Here is a 21,394-nt window from a genome sequence, read left to right as displayed (position 1 = left end):
TCCAAGCACCTGAAGGGAAAAAACAGTTTCAACAGGGGGAGTATGTGTACGTGCCACAGTGCACCAAGCAGACACAAACTCAGGAGAAGAGAAAAGGAACAATGCTCAAAAAAGACTACAGAAGATTCTATCATACACAAAGTCAGCTCCACAAGGCCCTAGGACTATGAGGGCTGCTCAGTGAACACCGACAGAAGGGAGCATCCCTTTCACAGGGTCAGCTGCCCTGCACTGCTCCATCAGTAGACTTCACGTGTGCAGGAACAAAGCTGAGCTTAACTGCTCTACAGGCAGTAGGTTCCCAGTAGATGTTTTTTGTACCAGTTGTTGTTGTTTTAATTAACAGGCTGTAGCTCTGTTTTCTGGGCCAAAATGCTATGTGCAAGAAAGCTGATTTGGATCTAGCTCTCCTGTCAACAATCGATTTACATGTTAATGTTTGACAGAAAAATTCTGTCAGGGCCAACATAAGATCATTTCTAATTTTTATGAATCATACACACATCACACACACACACACACACACACAAAAAAAAAAAAAACCAGAAACTAATTATTAGGTGGGAAGCATGACCTTAATAAAGGTACCTGGTGATGAGTGCTCATTTAAAATCTGAATTTTAATATTGCTGTAAAAATAAAAGGGCCACAGGGAACAGTGTTGTGACAAAAATTTCAGATGGCACAAAAATTAGGCTAAAAACTAAAGCTAGCTGTACTTGTTCTGCCTTGGTCTGAACTTCCTTCATGCCCACCTGAAACTGCTTTTAGGTAGTCTCACTATCCACGAAGGATTCTATTGTCCCCGCTCCAACTATCCATGGCTCCCAGCACCACTGGGAAGAGGTGCTTTTCCTCTTTTTTACTGATGACCTGTTCTTATAGTTGTGAATGTGGACTGGACTCAATATATACCTGGTCCTGCTCACTCTATTTCACAATAAATAGCTCAGTACTTGATAGTAAAAGGCTAAAAATATTGTTGGTATTTTCAATTGGTTTATATCTAACAATAGAATACCACAGAATAATCCATTTACTCACTAAGGGAAAATCTTATAACTAAATCCTGCTGGAAGAGTCAGCTATTGGCCATGGCACTCAAACAAAGATATTCTATTTATCTGGATGTATGTGGGTAAGTGTTGGACAACTGATGCAATCTAAGCAACCAAATGACACTTCCAAATGACTCCAAGAACAAGAGATGGGCCATGTGTAAGATGATGGGGGCTCTTGTGACAACGTGGGGAACATGAGTCCTTCTAAGACCAGAAGGCAGTGGGCAGTTCCAGCTGACTCTGGACAGATCATCTGCCTGTGGGTCAGAGCAGGTGTAGAGGCAGTTCTTAAAGGGGGGGATAGGAATGCTCCAGCGTTGTTTTAAAGGCACACTTCAAGGTGACGATTCTGACAGCTTCAAAATGTGACACCCACCCCTGCCAAAAAGGAACTAATCATATTGCCTGTTCCCTTGGTTTCTAAACAACAGGATTCTCATTTAACCAACACCTCACTAAGTCCTAGTTTTGGCCCCCATCAGAGGAAGCTGTCAGACCTGTCATGATCTGGTTTATAATTCTTCCCTCCCCTCCACCAAAACAAAACCAAACTGACTGCAAAGAGAAGCGACATTTATGAGGGATGTTCTCCCCCCCCCCCCATTTTTCTAGGCAAGTGTTGTCAAAACTCAAGAGTGCTCTGGCTCTGTGTGAATATTTAAAAATGGTATGCTTTCATTTTAAGGCTTATCTCAAACACATCAGCAGCGTTATGGGTCATCTGATAGGCAGCTTGGGAGCTGGGCATGGCCATGTAATCCTCATTTCCACACGAGGGGTCAGTGCCATTAACATTAAACCCACTGTCTCCCGAACTGGGGTCACTGGATCTATTTTACCACTTTGAGGGGTTCTCAAAACAGAGAGACACCAGACACTTAGGCTCTCGATGTGTCAGTCTTATCTCTTGGGACTGCTTTCGCTGAATTGCATTTCTGCATTTTGATGTTGCTTTGTATTGAAAAGAACAGCCACAGAAAACTCATTTTTGCATTTGTGGTGATTAGGCAACTGAGGATATGATTTACTCATCATCTAGTGCTACCTTTCTAATTTCCATGTGAGAAATCACTCTTTCCTGCAGGCCTTTTGCCTCTGAAAATAAGTACTGTCTATGTGATCCTTTTCCTTTTTCACTGGATGGTCAGGAAGCTGGGGCCTAATCTGATGTTTAACTCTGAAAACTACATAGACCCCTACGGCCAATCTGCTATGGGTGCCTTCTGTTTAAATTTTAGTTACACCTCTATAGCTATGATTCCTTTTTAAATTAACATGTCATCACTGTTATTAAATCTGTGTTTGCTCTGTGACTATCTACAAACCACCACCATATACACACATAGACACACACAGGCACACACAGTCATGTGTCACTTAAAAACTGGGAGATATTCTGAGACATGTGTCAGTAGGTGATGCCACTGTGCAAACATCACAGACTGTGCTCAAACTAAGACAGCTGTGACGTCACTGTTGGAATAATCTTATAGGGTCATCACTGTATGTGGTGCTCACCATTGACCTTGATGTTGAGCTGTATCCGCCTTTCTAGATCCATGCTTCTGTTTTCCTAAGTGAGTATAATGAGTCCTTTATATATAAAATCTAACGGTGACCTTAAGGGCACTGTGCAGTAATTACATTTTTATATATAATGATTCTCAAACAGTTAATAGAAAATACATATTATGAAGAAAATCTATGCATGGATTTCCAAGGTTTTTTTGGCATGAAAATAGACATCTTTTAATTCCATTTTCAATGAATATTTTGAATTATCCTCACATACACAGAGTCATGTATGAGTATAACAAGTACATGTGTGTATGTCAAAAGAAGTAAAATATAGAGTTTCCTTAAAAATATGAGAGTACTTCACAAAGTTCACAGAAAATGGAATTAAAAGGTAAGCACATTTTGGTGCAAAAAATTTCAGAATCCATGCATTCAAGGAGATTTCAAAAATCTCATGAAAAATGTGTATTATGAAAACACTACGCATGGATTTCAAAAAGTTTTGATACCAAAATAAACATCATTTAATTCTATTTTCTATGAACTTTTTTGATGTGCCCTTGTATTATGAATCTTATGTTCCCTGGATTATGAATCTTCATAGTATTATAGTTTCTAGTCTCCTCTACAACTGAAAGATTAGAACAGTAAGATTCTAGAGCAAGACAAGAAACAAAGCAAAGATCACCCAACAAGTTGATGGTGGCAAGAAAGAAGCAACCATCAGAAACACAGTGACTATTTTGTCATCTCAACATTTCTCATGGGAGATGGTGAATCCTATTCCTAAAGTCCTATGACAATCCTATGAAAAGTGACTATAAATGAGGACTGGCCATAAAAACTGATTCCAGGTTGGCTGGGATAGGGATTTAGCTAGTAGCTATCCTATATACATCAGGCTGGAAAAAGATGTAGTTAATGACCTGATAAGAAAAGTACGACACTTGTGGTTTTAGAATCAAGAAGCAAAGAGAAAAGGAAGGCATCCTTACTCTCCCAGAGGAAACCACAGCAAATTTCATTACCAGAGATTCTACATCCAGGGGGACAAGTGACTTCAGGCCAAAGTGCAGGAGGACAGTAAAGATGGAGGATTCCCACTAAGTAACTTCTCTGGGCAGGAATTTGTCACCTCCACAGGGAACTAAGACACTATGAATCAGCGCAGGCCCTCAAGAAAACCAGGATGCTCTCTGTAATGCAGGTAACCCACTGGTATCCACAGACACAACAGACATATGATAAGACTCCTGTGCAGTTGACTTTCTACAAGGAGAGACAGATGGGACTGTTTCCAGAGTGATGACCACTGAAAGGAAGCACATCTGAGATGCTTGGAGCCCACGGTAAGAAGTGACTTTTTTTTTGTCTAAATGGCACCACGTATTCAGAGAATACCAAGTATAATAAATTGTAGCAGTGTCAGAGAGGAAAAAGTCTGGTTGGCCATTGCTAGTGTTTAAGAGGCATTTACTACTGGCTAGATAGTAACAGGGGAGGGCAGAAGCAGCTGAGAAGAGATTTATGCACAAGGAACTGTTTCTGTCCTCCCCCCCCCCCCCCCCCCCCCCCAGTATCCTTGTATTTGTAAGGTCTGTAAGCTGGGAAGGTCAGCATCACGGTCTCCAACCCCCACTCCCGATACTTACGGCAGTGTTTCTGGATGTGAACAGAAGGTGGGGACACAGAATAAGAAAGACTAACTGTACTTGAGGTATAACTACAAGTGCTTTGCATAGAAGAATTATTATTCACTGCATTTTTAGATTTGTAAATGGAAGCCCAGGGAGACAAAATTCCTCAAAGTTATATAGCCAGACAGTAAGTTGCAGATTTGATTTTTTTTTTTTTTGACAGGCAAAGTGGACAGTGAGAGAGAGAGAGAGAGACAGAGAGAAAGGTCTTCCTTTGCCGTTGGTTCACCCTCCAATGGCCGCCACGGCCAGTGCACTGCGGCCGGCGCATCGCGCCGATCCAAAGGCAGGAGCCGGGTGCTTCTCCTGGTTTCCCATGGGGTTCAGGGCCCAAGCACTTGGGCCATCCTCCACTGCACTCCCTGGCCACAGCAGAGAGCTGGCCTGGAAGAGGGGCAACCGGGACAGACTCTGGTGCCCCGACCGGGACTAGAACCTGGTGTGCTAGCGCCGCAGGCTGAGGATTAGCCCATTGAGCCACAGCGCCGGCCCAGATTAGATTTTAAACTGAAGTCACTGAATTCTAGTCTGTGTTTCCTCTTAACCACAAAGCCACACTGTAAGAGTTTCTTCTAAACAAAGCAACATAACACGATGTGTGACCAAAAATTACAGAACTCAGTCAAACAGGACTCAACTTAAACATAATCATTCTTTTGGGGGAGGAAGCCCTGGGAGGCAGGTTTGTGAAGTCTGAGTTATTATAGCCAGTTAATATGGCTGTTCTTCTAAGTGTAATTTTGTTGTATTTGTCCAAATCCATCTCCCTTTTTCTGAGTGTACAGGTAATGATCAAGTAACATTGTGTGCAACTACTGACATTCAACTTGTTTGAGTTTCATTCTTTATTCACATTTTTTATTTCCTGAAAATTCTGGTAGAGAAGAATGTTTTGGGTTTTACTCCTTTCTAGTGTCTCAATGAACAGCACGTCACCAAACACCAAACCCTCTTGTGAATGGGAAAGGAAAAGGCACATTCTCTTAGAGGAAATCTTGTGACCAAAGAACCCTTTTTGCTGGGCCACGAGGATCAAGCTTAAAGCAGGCCAATAGCGGTCACAGACGTTCTGAATAGAAAAACGCTAAACCAGACAAACCAGGTCTTTTCTGTTTTAAATGGTGGTAGCTCCCACATGGTTTTAGTTGGATTACCTCCTGACAGTGATGGGCTGGGTCACAGAGTGACCCAGGAGGATTATAACCGGCTCCATGTCCTTTTCCTGAACACTCCAAGCTCCTGAGATTCTGAAACCCAGGAGAGTACGACTGCTACATGCAATCTGCTATTACATTTGCAAAACTCTTTCTGATGGATGGAGCAGTGTTCCCATGCTAACTTCCTTGACTGCACGGTAGGATCTCAAACGACTTTCAGCAAGTCTCTGAGCTTATTCCCTGCTTCGTAAAAGGCAGAACCAGCTATTGTGAGCCCTCCCTCCACCTCCTCCTACACAAATGTACACTGGCTGAGAACAAGAGAAACCCCACGTACCATTAACACATTCAAAGACATCACAGCACTTTCCAGGTGTCCCATCTCCACGAGAGACTATGCGGGGAGTGGATCCCACCTCACACACGGGGAAACCACATAAGCCAGAGAGACACTCGCATCTGAAACCAAAGAAAAGGGAAGGAAAACCCCATGAATAAACAACAACATAGAAGTCGGGAGACCACAAACAAAGCGGCAGTGGCTGTGGCAGAGCACATGGTCCACAGGCCCCTGCCTCGTGTGTCTGGTAGGATGGACAGCAGGTCCCTAACATACGTTGCTTTGGAAATAACTGAGGCTCACGTTCTTTAGATGCATCCCAATTTTTAATGTGAATCATTGTAACAGAAATATTTCTAAAATGCATTACCTCCTTTCTTGGTTAACCAGACTGGCCCTGTGCATAGCCAGCAGTTTTAGTCCATCTCTACATGCATGGTTACAGACGTGTGGGAGCCACGAGGCTCACTGGGGCTAACACGGCAAGTGCTCTTGTGCTAAGCGGCCATGTGCTCTTGCTTTGTGGCTACTGATGTGTGGTGTTTCCCAGGGATGTTCTGATTCTTCTTTTAAGGTTTAAATTATTAGCTTTTCAATCTTATCGGTGGGGTTTTCTCTTGGAGCATCTTCATCTTGGGCAACAATTAATTAATAATTGTGTTCATGGAAAAAAGAAGACTGAGAAACTCTATAAATAGGGGACAGGGATATGGTAAATGGACTTCCTGCCGGCTATCCTGGAAACTCAAAGTCTTAGTTTATTGGACCTTGTAAGGTGTAATATGTGCCTTAACCTCTACCTGCACAAATGAAGTGGCCAACGAACTGCCGGCCGGCTGTACTGGCTCTTGCCCTAGCACAGAAACCTGGTTAATATGGGAAGGTAAAATAAGAGACCAAATTTCTGTATCTACTAAAATGAAATAGGCAGGAAACGAGAAGCTCAGGGCAGTGAAGTGTCAGCATACAAATGTAATACAAGGAAGCAGCAGCTAGCGTCCATCCTGAGACTCCCCTGGGGATAGAGGTATGGGTCAGAGAGCGCAGAGGATGGTGAGGGAATTCTCAGGTTGACAGGAGTACAAGGAAGGCATCCTAAAAAGAGACATCCTGGCAGGAAGTGTGTGGGTATTTATGTACAGTAAGGGTCAAGGTCAGGGGAGGCAACATTCCCAGCAGGGAAGAACTATTAACATATTCATTAACTCTGGTTTTGTGCTCCTTCTCACTTCAGTGATTGGCTTGTTCTCCCATTGTTTATTTGGACCTTTGATAACCTATGCTTGTAGACCAGATGCCTCAATAATCAGACCCAGAGATTTAGTTACATTTAGAGTTACGTGTAGAAGTAGAAAGGAAATGAATTTAGGTTAAAATTTGCATGAAAAACCACGAAAGCAGCAGGAATGGTATGAATGATTCCCTACCCCTACTGGTCTTTTCAGGGTTCCTCCATGTCGAGGGCTGGGGGGGGGGGTGTGATTTTTTTTTTTTTAGATTTTTGGGAGAAAAGGGTATTAGGAAACTAAAGTTTTCCTCAATAGCATTTCTGTCTATGGTTTAAAATAAATGTTTGCCTGTTTTATGCAAGTTGAGTTGGAAGCTTTCAATTAATGCTGTTTCCTGCAGGACAGTCACCTTCAAGGTCTGGGTAAATGTGAGCTGGGTTTTCTGTGCCCAGTAAGGTTACCCCTTTCATGCATATGTGTGTAGCCACTGCAGTCTGTGGCACATCATCATACTGCTGTGATGGGACAAGAACATCAAACTGTTGACATTTATTGCACTTGACACTCTGTACCACCTAAACTCTTGAGAGAATATAGATGAATAAGGCTACAGTATTGGGAACCACACTCTGATCCCAGTCTCTGGGTGTGATTACAATGAAAGGATCCCCCAAGAACAGATGACATTTTTGTGTACATCTTCTAGGGTTTACATTCTGGCCTCGTGATGCGTTTCAGAGAATTGCTCTAATTTGAACACCAAAGAACATACCATCAACCAAAAAATACTTCTTCCAGTGTTGTCCGTCAACACTTCAGCAACCTTCACTGAACATGTGTGTGCATGGAGGTGCTCAGCTTTCTGCTAGGCTGTTAAAAATCATACCACTCTGAAGGCTATGAGTAAGTCCAAGACACCTTCTTTTCCCCTCCCGTTTGACCTATTTCCCAACATCTACATGTATCTAAACATCTACATATATCTATTGCTTTCTTAAGAGACCATAGAGGTTGTGCTCAGCACCTTGCACATTTAAAACTGTACACTACTGTCTATTAACCCACTTAGGAAAGGAAAACTCTTTATGCAGAATTTTTACATCTAAACACAGCATGACTGCATAGTAGAGACCCAAGGATCTGGGCACCCTGAGTTCTGCTGGCTGGTACTCCTGGCTCCATAGCCTTATCTACTTCTCTCTCAAAAGTCCTCTGTGCCTGTTGCTATCTTGATTTCTCACAGCTTCCTCTGAAGCTGAAATTAGCACCTTCCTGAAGGAAGAATGGATGAAGGAACCACAAAAGGTGAAAATCTGGGCTCAAGCCAGGTATCTGTCAGGCAGCTCTCTACTAGGTTGAGGCTTCATGAAACTGCCACTTTTACAGGTCAGAAACAGACACACAGCGATCCCATAGAGTTCAACTTAATAAAGCTCAAATGCAGGTATCGGCCGGCGCCGCGGCTCAACAGGCTAATCCTCTGCCTTGCAGCACCGGCACACTGGGTTCTAGTCCCGGTCGGGGCGCCAGATTCTGTCCCGGTTGCCTCTCTTCCAGGCCAGCTCTCTGCTGTGGCCCGGGAGTGCAGTGGAGGATGGCCCAAGTGCTTGGGCCCTGCACCCCATGGGAGACCAGAAGAAGCACCTGGCTCCTGCCATCGGATCAGCGCGGTGCGCCGGCCACAGCACACCGGCCGCGGCGGCCATTGGAGGGTGAACCAACGGCAAAGGAAGACCTTTCTCTCTGTCTCTCTCACTGTCCACTCTGCCTGTCAAAAAAAAAAAAAAAATGCAGGTATCTTTTGACAGATGTCTACCTTCATTCTGCCAGGTAACAAAAGCAGACTCTGACAAGACCCAGGAAATCTACTATTATCTACAAATTCTGTGAGTCCAATGTAGTTACACAAAAATTCTTTCACAAGATCATTCTAGATTCTCTGGATTTTTTCCCTTTTACAAGTGGCAGTAGTGAGGCATACAGATTCATCAACTGACCTGAAATTAAATGGAGCTTCCTGTTTGCTGTGTTTTCTACTAGGAGAGATTAGATTCTCTTCTACTGAGTCATGGAGAGGAAATGCTGAATTACAGGGCAACCGAAGCATGCAAACTGTACCTTGTCCTCACCACCTCCTTTCTCTGCATTTTTATTCACCCTCACAATCTTTTACCCCAGTCCCCAGATGAGGAGCAAGCAAGGGAAGGGAGAAAATATGGGTTAGGAGCACAGAAGATAGAGGACCAGGAGAGAGATGCTCCGGCAAGCCGCTATCACCACTTACTTGGCTTCTGAGCCCTCCTCCCCAGTTTTCAGCTTGGCTCTGGTCCCCTTTTACCTAACCCATGCCACAGCCATCAGAAAGCTCAGGTCCTTGACTTTCTCCCACAGTCAAAGCTCTTCAACGACTCATTTCTCAATGTCTCCACCAGGCATGAACACCCTGAAGCCCACCAATCCTTTTCCCAGGCCTCTCTCCCAAGGTTCCCCTTCATTTCCTGATGCTGCAGCCACACTGGATTCTGCAGGCCAGCCCTCACTCTGCTGTGCCTGCACTGCTTGCCCTACTGGCTCCAGAACACTCCCATCCAGCCCTCAGGTCCGCTGTCTTCCCAGATAATCACTCCTCAGAGATCACACCTCTTCCTCTGAGCCCCTGAACACTATGCTTCCTGTCTCCTGTGACTCTATGCTGTGGGAAGCACTCATACCACAGCTCTTTCTGTACATGCACCATCATTGTATTTTTTAAATGGAACAGGAATAGGAGATGAAGAAAAGAAGGCTAAAATTAACAAAAGCACAAAAGAAAGTGAGTAGAGTGCTCAGATTTATATACAGTGAACTCCAAAAGGCACTCTGAGAAGAAGTGCTAAGAGGTTTAAAAAACAAAACAGCTTTATTGAGATATATGCCACATGCCCTAACATTCAACCTGTTAAACTGCACAATTGAGTTTTTTTTTTTTTTTACAGAGTTGTGCAATAATTGCTGGTACCTCATCATCTTAAAATGAAACACTGTAACCCCCTCCCCCAGCTCCTGGCAACCACTAATTTAGGTTCTGTCTCAATGGACTTGCCCATTCTGGATAATTCATATAAATGGGATCATATAATATGTAAGCTAAGGGCTTTTTAACTTCAAACAAGAAGCAACCTGTATTTGCAATTTGCCAGAAAAATGCAAGCCTCTAATGTTATCCTCAGTATTAAGATAATGATCAATCAAAGCACCCCGTTAATAAATTTTTGCATAATGTAATCACAGCTGCAGCCAGGTGGGACTTAGTTAAGCTTTTTATTTATTTATTTTTTTCCCCCCTTGAGAAGGTAATGGATTCAGGTTAGTGGGCATCTGAGTGCAAGGCTGAACAGCTCTCAGAAATCTTTTAAACCCCTAGAGGGCACTCACCTTCTTGGGAACCCAGGCTGACTGGTTCAGCTCGCTGAAGGGCAGGGAATGCTTACTTTTTTCCTTCACGTCCTTTGCTTTTTGGACTATACAGACAAGGCAGGCCAGAAGGTCAAAGTCCTAGCTCCTGTGCACAGCTTTCAAAGTGCTCATAAACCTGGCCTCTCCCTGTCTTATAGTTCCCATGTGCCACAGCCCGCAAGTTAGCAACAGCAGGGATCTGTCATTTACTGAATCCCCAACCCCGACTCTATCACTCCTGTGCCCACCCAGCTTCAAATCTCCTTTGTCCCTAGCAAATTCCCCACAGCTCTTAAGACCACTCACCCTATAAGGCCTTAACCAGGATTAATTTTCTCTCCTCTCACCTCCAAAACCAGACAAGGGGACATAACTCCTGAAGTACACCTGCTTATCATACAAAATCAATACCATACTGTTTCTCCAGTGAATTCCTCTAGGGTAGGAGCATGTCTTATAATGAATGAAATGAATGATAAACTCAACTGAACAATAATATGGGAAAACACTTTTCCTCACAACTAATAAGTCAGAGGTTACAGCATGCATTGTTTTTACACATTTAGAAACTTTAGATTGAGAGATCATAGGTGCAGTGTTTTTCAATATTAGTATGTGGAAGGAAAGCCTATAGAATTTGTTGAAAATGCAGATTCTGGGTACCATGCCGGGGAGTGTTTTTTTTGCAAGTCTGGGTGGACTGCAGGATCAGCCTGCATAATCAGCTTTCTAGAAGATTTCACTGAGAGCAATCTGGGACCTACTTTGAGAACCTCCTACCTATGTCCAGGAACTGGGTTCCCATAGTTTAATTTGTACTTTCTGCCAGGAAAAAAAAAAAGTACAAATAGTTGGGTTTTTTTTTTTTTTTTTTTTTTGACAGGCAGAGTGGACAGTGAGAGAGAGAGACACAGAGAGAAAGGTCTTCCTTTACCGTTGGTTCATCCCTCAATGGCCGCTGCGGCCAGCACGCTACAGCCGGCGCACCGCACTGATCTGAAGCCAGGAGCCAGGTACTTCTCCTGGTCTCCCATGCGGGTACAGGGTCCAAGGACTTGGCCATCCTCCACTGCATTCCCGGGCCACAGCAGAGAGCTGGACAGGAAGAGGAGCAACCGGGACAGAATCCGGCTCCCGGACTGGGACTAGAACCTGGGGTGCCGGCGCCACAGGCGGAGGATTAGCCTATTGAGCCGCGGCACCGGCCATCAAATAGTTTTAACACTTAACGAGAACGATGACTACTAGTAATGCTCTCAATTATTTACAAAGACTCCCTTCTGCCTAAATACTACTGTTTAGGAGTGAGGGAAGAAAAGGAAATCTCATTTATCCAATGCCATCACCCACCAGCAAAATGTGGGACCGCTATCAAGCCACTTAACCACTTAACTCAGAGGCCTGGCTTTCTCTTCCATGAAGTGAGATGGGTAGGTCACAAGGAACCGTGGAACTATAAAATCCCATGATTCTATTATTGCCATTCCCACCCCAGCACAACTGAGCTCTCATTACAGTTCATCCTCTTCTATTTTTCTTGCTTGTACGCACTCTGTCCTTGGGGCCCATCACTCATCCTGCACCCCAAGCCCCCCACTCCCACTCCTCCTCCTTCCCAAGCATCTCCACCTTCAGGCCCAGTTCAACAAGGGTCTTTCCCCTGAACCTTTCTTGGTGTACTCTGTTTCTCTCCTTGGGGTGTAATAATTGTTGTACATTTATAACTTCTTTCCGAGGAAAGAAGACGCTCTGCAATGTAGCGGAAGAGACACCAAGCCAGATGGGGCGTCTCCAGGTCTCTAGGTGTGTCTGCGGTCCTTCATACCTAAGCTGAGGAATCAATAGTTTGTTTCACCTGAATGACTAGAGGAATTTCCAAGGGTAACCTCGAGGGAGGGGGTTGCTAGCAGAGACCTTGGGGACGGGACTTCTCCTTGCTGTCTTCAAAGCCCTTTCAGCAAAGAACAGGAGAGCCCTGAAGTAACACCCTGTGGTGGGTGCAAGGCAGGGCTGAGGGTAGATGCTCCTCTATCAACCCCCTACAGCAAGCTCCTTCTTCAGGAGAGAAGAGCAGCAAACCAGCAGACTCCTCTTCTTCCCCAGACTCTTCCTATCCTTGCCCACATCCCAGAGGGAAAACACATCAGGGAGGTCCTCTGGAAAATACTTCTTCCCGAACTGCACTGAGAGTCTGAGCTCTTCAAAAGGGGAGACATCACTGTTTACAAATCAAAGCCCACTAGTCACAGGTTGGAGGGAGGTCTTCCTTTAGTCAGAAAACAGGAAAAATCAAGAACTCTAAGGGCACAGCATTTGCACTCCTGCGATTCCACAGGATGTATTAATGAAATAGCTTGTCAGGAATGGAAATTATGACCCATAAAACACAGTTCCATAAGAACTAGCTTCAATTTTAATTAAACTTGATGTACTATCTTTCTACTGATAAAATTTCTTACCTCTTTCCAGGAATATATGTTTTTAAAAAAGACTGCAAGTAAAATATGCACAAAGAAATAGGTTTCCCAGTGAAGGTCCAACTGTCTGGATAAGAAACAGCACTTCTCCCTGTGGGAGGTTCCTAGACACAATTTTCCTTGTGTGTCACCGTCAGAGACCTCCCTCACCCTTCCCCTCCTTTTTCCAGCTAATTCCTGAGTGCCCCCCCCCAGGTCTACCTACCCAAGCATGTATTCTAACTGCAGCAAGCACCACCCAGCTCTGAATGTTCCAGCTTCTGTGTGGCAGCCACCCCTCCCCTTTGGACAACAGGCTGCAGCCTGCATGGTCTCCATCCCCATCCCTCTAGACACAAAACTATAATCACTTGGCTGTTTGTTGTAATTGTTGCTTCTCTCTGCTGTACGCGTTGCCTTTCTCTAAGGTGAGGAACTGAGGAATACGCTCCCATGCAGGGGAAGTCTCCACTGAGGATGGCCAGAGGAAATACTCCTCTGCATTTCCTAATACTAATAATCATAATAAAGTCCACTAGAAGTCCATGATAAAGCAGTCATTACAGCTTTTCTCCTCCTTGCTTTGCCAAAGGGCCAATGATTCTGGCTCTCTGCTCAAGGCTGGATGTGGCTGGGAAGCTTATCTTAAGTTGCCAACTTGAAAGTGGTATACACAGTAGGCAGAAACAGCCTCACAAGTCCACATGGTTCTGACAAGAATTATAAAATCACTTGGTAGGACCGTGCAACACAGTAATAAGCATGATGTTGAGAAAGTGACGGCACTTCCTGCAAATCACCGCCTTGATGTGAGTGGAGATCTAGAGGGACTCAATGCTGGCAGCAGAGCAGGCACAGAAAGGCTGAAAGACTCCCAGGGCCAGTCTCATGTCTAATGCCTCTGCTGAAACCTTAGCGCTGGGACCTGGCAGACATCCTGAATCACTCCGTCCAGCTCAACAACCTGGTGTCCCATATTGAGAGCTGACTCAGTCCCAGGAGGGCAAGGCTGTCTGTCTTCCTGCCTTTGATCTGGGGGAGATCACCGGTATTTGCTTTTGTGGCAGGCAGGAGGCCTCAGAACGTAAGGTGACATGAGAGCGAGAGACACACAGAGGACCACTTAGGGCAAGTAAGAAAGAGGCCACTGGCATATCACAAGACTGGAAAGGAGGAAGACGGGGCTTGGCCACGAGGGGAAGTTGTAGTATCACAGTGCAAGCTGTTGCCATTTCAGAGCCTGGAATGCCAACTGCTTTGGAACATGGAATCTGCTGATTTACGAGCAGGTCATTATTCTGTAAGTACTTACTGAAGGTGTCCATGCAGCAGGCGCTACAATGGGTGAGGTTTAAGGAGTTTAGTTTAGGGAGCTATCAGATACACAATCACAAATGAAAACATGATGGGATACAGACCACTCCATCCTGGACTAACCTTCTATTTGAAAGCCTGAGCACACCCTCCACTGCCCAGGCTGCTAACACTCCTCTGGCCTTCAGAGCCATCCAGGCCCTCAACTGGACTGAGGCAGATGGCTTGAGGCATGTGTCCCTTGGATCCATGTGGGTAATCAGTTTGCAGCCTCTCATCCTTGTCATCAGCATGAAGTGCAAGATGGGACTGTCTCATCCTCTGGAGAACACACATCATCCCCACAGGCACAGCTGCTTCCCTGCAGCCCAGCCTGTGTGACAGCCTCTCCTCCAACAGCCCCTGCCTTCCCTACCAGATAAACCCTCTTCTTATCGGAGCCTCATCTCAAAATGCACCCTTCAGATCTGTCTCACACTCATCTGGCTCTCTCCTAACAACATCATTTCCTTGCCACCATCGCCAGTGTGAGCATGAATTCCCCCACTCAGTCATTCACTTGAGGCACAAAGGAGACCCATGGTTTCCAGGTTGAGCACTGGCTCCTCCCGTGTGGTTGCTTTTCTCTCTCAAGCAAACCCTCCTTTTCTGTGACTCTGTTTCTTTCCCTGCTCCTCGGGAGGCAGAGATCTATAGAAAGAACTTTGACACCAGGCAGTCCTAGATTTGCGTCCTAGCCAAGTTGGAACTATGTGACCTTGGGCAAGTTAAGGAATGTCTCTATGTCTTAACTGAATCATATGTAAAGTGGGGATGTCAAGTCCCACTGTCATATGACTGCTATGCAGATGCAAGGAACTGATACATGATAAGCACCTAGGATTGTGCCTGGAACACAGAAGCACTGAACACCTGTCAGCCACAAGACTACAATTTAGGAGGCTTCAGGATCTATGAGGACAAAGCATTTTCAGTAACTCTGGTCTCATGGAATCTTTTGAAATCCAGTGACCCTTGCTGCTGCCTGCACTGCAGTGACTTACGCCTACAGTTGTCTGAAATCTCTGAGGTCACACATCCTGTGCACTGATCATAAAAGCCCATCTTCCCACCCACACTCCCAGCACAGTGGCTCCTCAGCCGTACTGAGAATGTCTGCTCCTCAGATCTCTCCCCACAGCCTGAGCCTCATCCTCATCTCACCTCTTCACCAATATAGCCCCGACCCACAGCACTCCACCTGAACAACCATCTTCCTAACAAATGCCCTCTGGTTTCCTGCCTGTTTATCTTCCTCCTGTATTTGCTCCTCTGGCCCCAATCCCAACTTATTTACATAAGCGGAGGCAAACAGGAGTCAGGCAGGAATCCTCAAAGAGAAAATGGGAATCGTAGACAACTCTAAGAGAATTTGTGACTTCTCAGGCAGCATCACTACTCTGTCCAGGCAGAACTGTAAATTCAATGTTGCTATCCCTGATCTCTCATTTGTTCAAGTAGGAATTCTAGGTGAAGCAAGCCAGTTTGCAAATATTGGTAACTAATATTAATATAGCAAAAGAAAAAAGTCCCAAATAACCTATCTGGAGACTAAATTCATCCTCAAAACTGCTGATAACAAACTGTGATTCCAAGTATTTACTTCCTCTGGACTGATACTCAAGCTGGTAATGGCTGTGAGGAAAAGGCACTTTGCTGGCAGGAGCTGTCACCATCCCTAATGCTGGCACCACTCCTGGTGCCCTAGAGACCTTCCTTCACCCCCAGGGATCACTTCTTCCATGATGCTTTCTCCAACTAAAAGCACAAAGATAAATGGCTGAGGCTGTGCATGTAGGGTGTATGGGTCTGACTGGACACAGATTATGACGTATCTACCAGTGAATGGGTGGTAGCGAGTGAGAACAGAGGGACAGGATTCCAGATAGAGGGAAGAACCTAGTTAAGTCATAGAGGCAAGAAAAAAGGTAGAAAGGTAGTAAATTTAGTTTGGAGCAAATGACAGCCCATTAAAAGTATATCAAGTGTTGAGATGAGATCTGGGGAGTAGTGCTGGGGAGCTGGTAGGAGATACACAGCCAGAGGTTGGTAATATGGAGCCCTGCCTGCCACACTGAAAATCATCTTTATTTGTAAGCAGCAGGAAAGTAATAAAACATCAGAAACAAGGGATGCGGCCTTGCAAAGGGTGATAGTGTGAGGAAAAGCCAACACTGTCATATGTTCCATTTTCCTCAATCTCAGACATAGCAGGGATTAATGCTAATGTTTTAAAACGTAAGACATAGTAAAAGTCAAAAAACCAATAACCTAGAACAGTTAACTCTGCTTTCTCCATCTGGTGAACCCTGACTCATTCTGAAGACTCAGTTCAAAAGTCAAATCTCATGGTTTTCCAAACCAGGATCTGCTTCTCTGCTCTGTGAGCCTTTCAACTTCTTGTGTACTTCTACTTTCAAAGCATGTAACACTTTACACGTGCTTGCCTTGACATCAGTGACTGGACTCTACTCCTGCCGGATGGCCCCCTGCCTGGCACAGGACCAACACTCAGAATCTATGTTCCTTGAACTATCTAATATTACGGGGTTCTGATTCTAGGATTTACCACAGATGACCTAAATAATTTAGTTAAAAAGTATTTTTTATTTTCCTGTGCTAAGTGTTGATGAGAGAGATATATAAGTTGGGTCCTTGCTCTCCAAGAGTACACAATCTAATGTCTTAGGAGGTGTCATGAGCTTCCTCCAGAACCCATGACCTAGCTACAGAAATAAAAATATTTGATTATATCATAAGAGCCATGAAATTCAACATTTTTCTTTTCTAAACAGAAGCAAAGTCAGGAAAGGATAATTTACAACACACTTGTTTGAGTGATGCAATCAACAACATACTGAGTAAGTCTAAGTGAAACCATTTGTCTCCACTTCCAGAGTTCCAGTTAAGAGTTCAATGTCTCCTGGACAAATGCAACCTTAAGCCCTCTACAAACTGTCAACTACAATGATGAGAAGCCTCATTGCTTAGATCCGATGTAAAGGTACAAATGAAGAATAAAGAATCCTCCCTGGAATCTTGGCTTGCTTTTGGTATTTCCCCAAATCAATGTTTTAGATTTTTTATTAGCTATATAAATAACTTCACAAACTGTTTTTGCAGAATTGTCCAGAGGGCTTTTTGTTTGTCCGTGTCATGATGATAATATAGCAAATGGGTGGGATAAGCCCTTTCAAGTTCAATATTATACATGCTATGGATTCTGCTTTCAGCTTTACAGAGTCCAGTGAAGTCACTTTGTTTTCAGTCTGAGTCAAAGGGCCATGCATACACTGTCTGCTGTTGTTCCAAGACCCCTCAAACCAAGCTCTAAGCCAGTGAAAGCCTTGCCTGCTTTCAGGATGAAAATAAATACAACTGATGACCAGATACTGGGTCTAATTCACAGTGAAACATTAAAGACATAAGGCTCTGTACAGGAAATGTAGGGCTCCCATATCTGAAGTGAATTATTGACACATCACTCTATTAGGGAGCCAGTTCATCTCCAATGGGCATGGGCCTTACTTCTAGGAAAGCATATTTTTTTTTCCCAATCTGGGGATTGGTCCAGTGAAAACATGGAATTCATACAATTATTTTGCTTTAAAAACATCAGAGTTTAATATAGACTCTGGCTTTTTTAGTCATGACTTGACTAGTTCCTTTGGGCCAAAAATTACTGTGACAGAGGGCAACAGAATAGATGCTCTTTTCCTAGTTGAGAAAGAAGAGCTTCGAATATACTTTTTTTCTGCATGTGTTTAAAAACAGAGAATGCTACCATGATAGCATGTCAAGAGTCAGAAATGTTCTTAATCTGTGCTGTGCTAATGCATGCTTTACATACTGTATAATTTTATTTTATTTATCCCAAAAAGCAGCTGGGGAAATTGTCCAAATTAAAGGAAACCAAAAAATGAATTAAGAGAAATTCATCTACTGACAGATCTTAAAAAAAAAAACAAACTGTTCAATGCTATCTTGAGACAGTGTCTTAGAACAGATGCACATGCTAATTAATTACAAGCTCTTAATTTGATAAAGTCCTTTTGAAAATGCAAATTCAGGGACAATTTCCACTGGTTAGCTTGAGTAGTCATGATACAAACAACTTAATTACCTTGCAGAATGTCAAAAGCATACTGGTCTATAACAAGTATTATTTGAAGATCTAAAGGATCTAACATTGTCTGCAAGAAGGAAAAAAAAAGTGGCCCCTTGGGCTGCAAGCATGAATCTGAAAGTTCCAAGCCAGCCTCAGGAAGTTTCCAGCTTTGATATATGTGTCTGACTGGGTTGATGTGCCCTGTGTTGATGGTCCCTGATGGTTGTGTGATCCTTCCACCCTCTCTTACTCCCCTTACACCCTCCTAAAGGCTACACACAGCAAAACCGTACACTGGGTTCTGGAGACAAGAGTTGGCTGAGGAACCCTGGAAGGTCAACACCCAAGGATGAATGCTTCAGCAAACAGCAGTAATAGACTCCTGCTACTGCTTCTCAGAGTCTGCTGCTCCCAAGTGGGGAGATGTCAGTGAAGAGTTAAGACTGAGCTTGCCGGCCAGGAACTCGATGATTCAAGATTTGAAACTGTAGCCAAATGATGGTGGTAGCTTGAGGGGATAAAAACCACCATTTGTTCTGTGCACAGGGGGTCTTTTCAAAAGTTCATGGAAATGTGCAGTATGAAAAACCTATGCATAGATCACAAACTTTTCTTGCACTAAAATGAATGTATCTTTTACTTCCATCTTTCCATGAACCTTTTGAAATACCCTTGTTTGCGCTGTTTGAGATCCTTGATTTCTTAGGTGGGATTTTTTTTTTTTTTGGACAGGCAGAGACAGAGAGAAAGGTCTTCCTTCTGTTGGTTTACCCCCCAAATAGCCGCCACGGCAGGTGCGCTATGCCGATCTGAAGCCAGGAGCCAGGCGCTTCCTCCTGGTCTCCCATGGGGTGCAGGGCCCAAGCACTTGGGCCATTCTCTACTGCCTTCCCGGGCCACAGCAGAGAGCTGGACTGGAAGAGGAACAGCCGGGACAGAATCCGGCGCCCCAACAGGGACTAGAAACTGGGGTGCCGGCGCCGCAGGAGGAGGACTAGTCTAGTGAGCCATGGCGCCGGCCTTAGCTTGGATTTAAAGTTGGCATACTACTGGAGAGCATTCTCTTATTGGGTAGAAAGCCAATAGACAAATTTTTTTCCTTGAAGACTGATTATTTTCTGTGTGTGTGTGCGCACACACACATATATGCTATCTTTTTTATTTTTAAAGGTCTAGAACCTTTTTGAAAGTGGCAATGGTTATACTTCTAAGGTGTTGAGAGCCTTCAAGCCTGGGCCATGTTTTATTAATCATTTTCCCCCATACCACATACAATGGTCTCTATCTTCCACGAGGTCCTCAAAGAGTATTTAATTATTTGACAGCATTTTTCAAATCTGTATTTTGTTTTCAGTGACTGTAGCTATGTGTTTAGATTAATTTTGATTTAACTCAAGTGCTTCTGAAGGGAAGGGATAACCTGCCAAAGATTCTACTGAGCTGGCCCCTTCAGATGTGAGTCAATTTCAGGCTATAAATTCTGAAACTCCCCTTTCTAAATAGCTACATCTACTCACAAGAAATGGTGTGTGAGCAATCTGCTAAGACTCTGTTACCATAATGCAACATAGCAGCAACAAGATGAAATTTCTTGATAGCATAAAGACTAAGGAATAGGAGCTAAGCCCTTTAGATTTTCTAATGAAGCAGCCGAGAATAAACATGGAGATGACACAGTGAAAGTAAAGGAAATTCATGACCTTCTCTCGGGTCATGTGTCTTTTCAAACACAATGGGATTATCTTCATTTCTTTCCTCTTATTTCCCTTTCTGGAACTACAATGTTTGGGCTATTATAATGTCCTAGGAGATGAGTAGGAAACTGTCTTCCAAGGATTAACAGAAATTTTAGATTTCTTTTTTTAAATTCTGAGAAGTAGAAATAAATGGTCCAATCACAAAATTAGGAACAGAGAACCTAAAATTCTTCCAAGAATATAATGGGTGTGGGTACAATTAAATGTGAAAAACAGAAAAAGGCAATAAAAGTATGAAGGAGGTAGAGAGAGAGAGAGAGTGACATGAAGCCAGTCAAAGCGTCAGCACCTCAGGGAAAGTGGTACAGCAATGGGTGGGGAGAACAAGCGAGACTACAGGTCCAGGGTCCGATGAGCTGCTACGAATGAACGGAAGGAGTTCACCCAGGTGAGCATGTCAGGCACACGGAACCACACACAGACCTCACCCCCATTTGACACACGCACCAGGCAGGCTGACAGGCAGCCACGCGTATTAGAAAGTAGTTTAACAGAGTAAAACCTTATCTTGTGGATTCAGTCTTTGGACAGATACTCCTGCTCCTGCAGCATGGGGAACATATTTATAGATGTCAAAAAAGTTATCAGTGATATTCAACGAGTCACTGACCAAACAGGCACCTATTTGACTGGATTATCATCCAGCCTTCACAGGCCAGCGGGTTCGGATTTCCTCAGCTTAAATCATTAGGCCAACAGTTTGCTTCATTTTGTGTTTTCTAAGATTTTTTTTTTTAAGAAAATGAAAAAAGTAACTACTTCTTTTCTAATTTTTTTTTTTGACAGGCAGAGTGGACAGTGAGAGAGAGAGACAGAGAGAGAGGTCTTCCTTTGCCGTCGGTTCACCCTCCAATGGCTGCCGCGGCTGGCGCGCGGCGCTGATCCGATGGCAGGAGCCAGGTGCTTATCCTGGTCTCCCATGGGGTGCAGGGCCCAAGGACTTGGGTCATCCTCCACTGCACTCCCTGGCCACAGCAGAGAGCTGTCCTGGAAGAGGGGCAACCGGGACAGAATCCGGTGTCCCAACCAGGACTAGAACCCGGTGTGCCGGCGCCACAAGGCGGAGGATTAGCCTAGTGAGCCGCGGCACCGGCTATTCTTTTCTAACTTCTGTTGGACTCTCTCACTTTCTGTCACTAGGCAAACCATGTATCTTTCTCCACCATCTTCTAAAATTTTCTACAAACTTTCCTAACTTTTTATTTTCTTTTTTCTTTTACAAATTTTCCCTCCCCTCTCTTTGCCAGGCATGTCTGGTGCCTTGTGGTCTCCCCTCTGAAGGG

The 21,394-nt window shown here is 44.2% G+C and overlaps 1 protein-coding gene across 4 annotated transcripts in view; it reads right to left on the bottom strand.

The window, feature by feature from the left end:
* Window positions 1-21,394, bottom strand: part of CRIM1 (cysteine rich transmembrane BMP regulator 1) — a 205,276-nt gene that overhangs the window by 85,650 nt on the left and 98,232 nt on the right. For all 4 annotated transcript variants that reach the window (XM_062209253.1, XM_062209254.1, XM_062209255.1 and 1 more), the window contains one exon: window positions 5,771-5,892. In XM_062209253.1, coding sequence (XP_062065237.1) covers window positions 5,771-5,892 — 122 coding nt within the window. The remainder of the gene's footprint in view (window positions 1-5,770; window positions 5,893-21,394) is intronic.

This window comes from Lepus europaeus, chromosome 13 (assembly GCF_033115175.1).
Source record: "Lepus europaeus isolate LE1 chromosome 13, mLepTim1.pri, whole genome shotgun sequence".
Taxonomy (NCBI): domain Eukaryota; kingdom Metazoa; phylum Chordata; class Mammalia; order Lagomorpha; family Leporidae; genus Lepus; species Lepus europaeus.
The sequence above is the reverse complement of the archived record's forward strand: the minus strand, read 5'-3'. Positions and strand labels throughout refer to the sequence as shown.